At 33.6% G+C, this 5,000-nt stretch overlaps 1 protein-coding gene across 1 annotated transcript in view; it reads right to left on the bottom strand.

Annotated features, from left to right (window-relative positions):
* Nucleotides 1-722: 722 nt before the first annotated feature.
* The window catches only part of LOC128381849 (charged multivesicular body protein 6-like), an 8,551-nt gene continuing 4,273 nt past the window's right edge, over nucleotides 723-5,000 (bottom strand). Inside the window, exons 2-8 of the mRNA XM_053341875.1 lie at nucleotides 4,075-4,184; nucleotides 3,137-3,224; nucleotides 2,904-2,990; nucleotides 2,433-2,498; nucleotides 1,911-1,991; nucleotides 1,646-1,718; nucleotides 723-1,214 (exon numbers count right to left, since the gene is read on the bottom strand). Of these exons, the coding sequence (XP_053197850.1) occupies nucleotides 1,165-1,214; nucleotides 1,646-1,718; nucleotides 1,911-1,991; nucleotides 2,433-2,498; nucleotides 2,904-2,990; nucleotides 3,137-3,224; nucleotides 4,075-4,184 (555 nt within the window). The 3' untranslated portion in view covers nucleotides 723-1,164. The remainder of the gene's footprint in view (nucleotides 1,215-1,645; nucleotides 1,719-1,910; nucleotides 1,992-2,432; nucleotides 2,499-2,903; nucleotides 2,991-3,136; nucleotides 3,225-4,074; nucleotides 4,185-5,000) is intronic.

Genomic DNA, 5,000 nt, shown 5'->3' with positions numbered 1-5,000 from the left:
ATTAATCGCAGAATTTCCATAGTTAATCGCAATTAAAGGCGTTTTGAATGTCATGTTTAAAATCCTGTTATTTTCCATTTGAAGGCAGTTTTAAGCCCATAATGTAAAGCATTTCTTACCAGAGTGTCTTAACTGGGAATCAATCACGGCTCTGCTGCGACTCCCACACTCCAAAATGGTCCTTTGGTGGAGCTGAGGCTGGCTTGGCTGCACCTGGGTGTTTAGCGTGGAGGTGCTAACTCCAACTCCACGTACTCCGGTGGTAGTTAAACTCCGTTTGACACAGGTTGCATTTTACTTTTGACTTGTCAACTGAAGCGTCTGGAAGTGTTTTAAAGTTAAACAAGCCGTTCAAAAGTCCAGTAGCTCTCTTACTTTCCATCAGCGCGGTAGGTTTACTGCAGGAGGCCACTTCAAAGCATAGCGCTACAGCTAGAGGAGCCGTCTACGGGGGAGTAGAAGGGACAAAAAGGCTTGTAACATTAAAATGCGATTTTAAAAAATTAACGCGTTATGGATTGCATTAATCTAATCGCGATTAACGCGTTAACGCTGACAGCCCTAAATTGAACATTTTCTAATTTATTTAACCTTTTGACAGTAAACTGAATATTTAGTGTTTATTGACTGGTGTTCAGGACAAAATCAGATATTTTAGGTTGTAAATCACAATATTTCACCATTTTATTGAGCAAACATATCAACTGACTTATTGCCTAAACAATGAATCCAGTAACCGTTGCAGCTTTTTAGAGTTTTATGTAAAAAGGTGAAAAAAATTAAACAAGAAAAAAACAACAATAATCGATGTTAGAGGGTAAATATCTTTTTTTAGTAATTTTGGGTGAAGTGACCCTTTAAAAACATGATGAGTTACACACTGAGTAAATACACACATGCATTTAAACGTCAGTTAAAAATGATTTTGGGTTTATAATAACAAGGAGACGAATGTTAGGCACAGTTATCTGATCTCACAGCGCTTCATGGTTCTAAAAAAATCAGCATCCTCGTCGTCAAGGAGACGGAAACAGCGGCCGGATGGGATGAAAGGAAGCCCCAAAACATCTGCCGTCATAGTGTGTGTGTGTGTGTGTGTGTGTGTGTGTGTGTGTGTGTGTGTTGGAGTGTGTCAGAATAAAAGTCCAACAGGAAGTTGAGTTTCTACGCAGCCAGAAGCTCCGGCTCGGCTTTCTTTCTCGCTCGTTCCTTCTCTGAAAATACACAAAAACACACACACACACACACACACACACACACACACACATTAAAAGTCTTTTCTTGCAGCTTTAAAACTCTTCTGATTAACCCTTCACATACTGTTCAGGATCAAATTTGACCTGTTTAAACATTTTTAAAAGCTTGTAAAAAAAAACAAACACCTCAAATGACTTTTATTTTGACATTTAATTACTTTTATTTTGAAATTTAATGATTTTCCCCATTTCTTTATATACTGTTCAGGATCAATTTTGACCTGTTTTAACATTTCTAAAAGCTTGTAATAAAAGATAAACACCTCAAATGACTTTTATTTTGAAATTCAATGACATTTCCATTAAGGCTGTTCTGGGTCAGATATGTCCATGTGTTTTAGTGAAATGAATAGTTAATAGTTGTAATAAGAAGAAAGAAGATAACGTACCTGGTTTCTTCTCTGAGGCTGCTGGGACTTCCGGCAGCTCGTCTGAGGGAACTGAGGGAAGCTCAACGTCTCCCTGGAAACACACAAACATTTACATAACTATTAAATCTAGAAACATTAACAGGTGATCTGATGTGATGTGAGTTTAAAGATGAAACATTAAACATTAAACAGAGCTGAGTAATCTCCTCCAGTTCAGACATTAAACTACTGTAGAAACATGAACTTGTGTATTGTGAGTTTAAAGATGAAACATTAAACAGACCTGAGTAATCTCCTCCAGTTCAGCCAGAACAGCGTCTTCATCTTCCTGAGACAACGATCCGGCCAACATGTCGTCTATTTGCTGCAGAAACACAAAAACACATTCATTTATTATATTTATTATATTTATATTCAATTAATCAAATACATAAAATGATTTAATTTAATCTACTGAGCAATCATTTTTAATTAAATCATCAATTATTTTAAAAATAATTTAAAATTATAAGAATACAGAATAACATTAAAACAGTTAAATATACATATTTTTTAAATATTGAGCAATAAAAGGTCTAAAGGCTAAAAGCTCTAAATCACAGATTAATTAAGTTTAAACAAAGGTTATATGGGTTATATAGGGAATATAATATAATATAATAACTCAGTGTAAATCAGTCAGTTGGTGCAGACTATTTATAATTTTTCATATTTTAGGGGCATAACATGAGCTGAGTGTTTTATTATTATCTGCTGTAGGTTTATAAAGAGTCATATAAAAGATTTAATGAAGGGTTAGACTCACTCTTTGATACTCGATGGCGTCTTGAGTTTCATCCATAATCCGCTCCACTTCTTCAATAGACATCACCTGCAGAGATACACAGAGGAGAATTATCAATTAATCAATCAACCTATCACACTTTATTTATACAATAGACATCACCTGCAGAGATACACAGAGGAGAATTATCAATTAATCAATTAATCAGATTAAACAATAGATAAAAAACAACACAATAAAAGTAAAATAAAAGATGCATTTAATAAAATAAAAGCTTGACTGAACCTATGTTAAAAAAAAAAAGATTAAAATTACAAAATAAAAGTAACATAAAAGATGATGTTTAATCAAATAAAAGCTAGACTAAAACTAGATTAAAACAGACATTAAAATACAAAGAAAGATTAATAAAATAAGAAGATAAAACTAAAGACTCATCAGAGACTCATCAGATATAAGATGACATCATCGACCCGTCTCACAGTTTCTTACCTCGTGCATTTTCTTCAGACAGTCGTTTCCAACCTTCAGACCATCGATCACTTTCTTCTCAATCTGGACGAACTCCAAGTCCTGAACCTGAAACCAGAAGAAAAGAAAACAGTTTTATTTCTTCATGTTTCTGCAGCAGCCGAGCTTCAGTCCAGTCTCTGGTCTGATCTGGTCTAGTCTGATCTGAACTGGTCTGGTCTGGTCTGATCTGAGTCTCTGATCTGGTCTCTCACCATCCGCTCCAGGTTACTGATCTGGTTTTCTGTTTTATCCAGCAGCTGATCCTGGTAGCGCTTCTTCTTCAGCAGCAGCAGAGCCTTCCTGTTGATAGACACAAAGATATAGACATAGATTATTATTATTAGAGATAAGATAATATATTCCTTTATTAATCACAGGATGGGAATATTTACATTATTACAGCAAAATAGAAAAGCATCAATAAAAAGAATAAAATAATAATAAATAATAAGTATAAAAGCAATAAAAACAATAATAGTAAATAATATAGTAAAATAAGCATCACAAATATACATTAAAAAATATGAGAAAAGAAACTAAAAGTGGAAAAACTAGTTAAAGAATAATTAAAATACATAATAAAACTGATTTATGGAGAAAATATAACCAAAAAATACAGAAATTGCCTCCAAAAATACATAAAACATACAATCCGCCATAATAAGACAAACTGAGAGTGGAAAAAGCTCAATAGTGAAACAGAATCAGACTAGAAACTATAAAATAATATTTAAAATACATTAAAAAACTGATTTATGGAGAAAATATACCTAAAAAATAAAGAAATAATCCCTAAAAATGCATAAAACATACAATCTACCATCATAAAGTCTAATAATAAAACTATATTTCTTGGTTTAAAAGCTCAATAGTGAAACAGAAGCTGCTGCAACAGGTTTAAAACTATACAAATAATAATTAAAATACATTAAAAAACTGATTTATAGAGAAAATATAACCAAAAAATAAAGAAATCATCCCTAAAAATACATAAAACATACAATCTATCATCATATAATATAATAACACTACAATATATACTATATTGGTTTAAAACTATGAAATAAGATGCTGAAATAACTTAATAATAATAATAATAATACTAATAATAATACTAAGTGAATAAGTGATGATAATAAAATGTGCTCACTCTTTCTTGCCATCTTTGAGCAGCTGCTTGGCTAAACTTCTCTCTTTCTGCAGCTGCAGGTTGATTCTCTTCTGATACTGACGCAGTTTATCTCTCTGCTGCTTCAGTTGCTGCAAAGAAAATAAATCAGTGTATTTAATATTAAAGAAAATAATAACACATGGAATATATTACAAGTTATAAAAGCTACGAGACAAACAAAACATAAAACATCAGAAAATTATAATTAAAGGATGAAAAGAAAAACTATTTTACTAAAGATTGATTTTATATGTTTTAGTTATAAAGGAAGGAGGGAAGGACGAACGAAGGAAGAGAGAAGGAAAGGAAGGAAGGAAGGAAGGACGAAGGAAGGATGGAAAGAAGGAAGGGGGGAAGAAAGGAAGGAAGAAAGGGAGGAAGGGCAGATGGATGGAAGGGAGGAAGAAAAGAAGACAGGAAGGAAGGAAGGACAGATGGAAGGAAGGGAGGAAGGTAAGAAGACAGGAAGGAAGGAAGGAAGGAAGGACAAATGGATAGAATGAAGGAGGGAATGACAGGTGGAAGGAAGGAAGGAAGGAAAGAAGACAGGAAGGAAGGACAGATGGAAGGAAGGAAGGAAGGAAGGAAGACTGGAAGGAAGGGAGAAAGGAAGACAAGAAGGAAGGAACAAACGAAGGAAGAAAAGAAGACAGGAAGGAAAGTGGGCCGACTTGGACTCCTCGGCGGACCGGTTCTGGCCCACAGGCCTCATGTTTGACCCCCTGTTTTATTATTTAGCATTTTTAGCCTTTCAGCTGAACTTAACCAACAAAAACACGTTAAAGTTTATATTTATTAAACTTATATTAACGCCGAATTAAACAACATCACATACAGATTATCAACATATTAAAACAATATAACATTAGTGACGTTATTACAGTTTTAACACGTATTTATATTAA

The sequence above is a fragment of the Scomber japonicus genome, chromosome 20, assembly GCF_027409825.1.
Source record: "Scomber japonicus isolate fScoJap1 chromosome 20, fScoJap1.pri, whole genome shotgun sequence".
NCBI classification, from domain to species: Eukaryota; Metazoa; Chordata; class Actinopteri; order Scombriformes; family Scombridae; genus Scomber; species Scomber japonicus.
The sequence above is the reverse complement of the archived record's forward strand: the minus strand, read 5'-3'. Positions and strand labels throughout refer to the sequence as shown.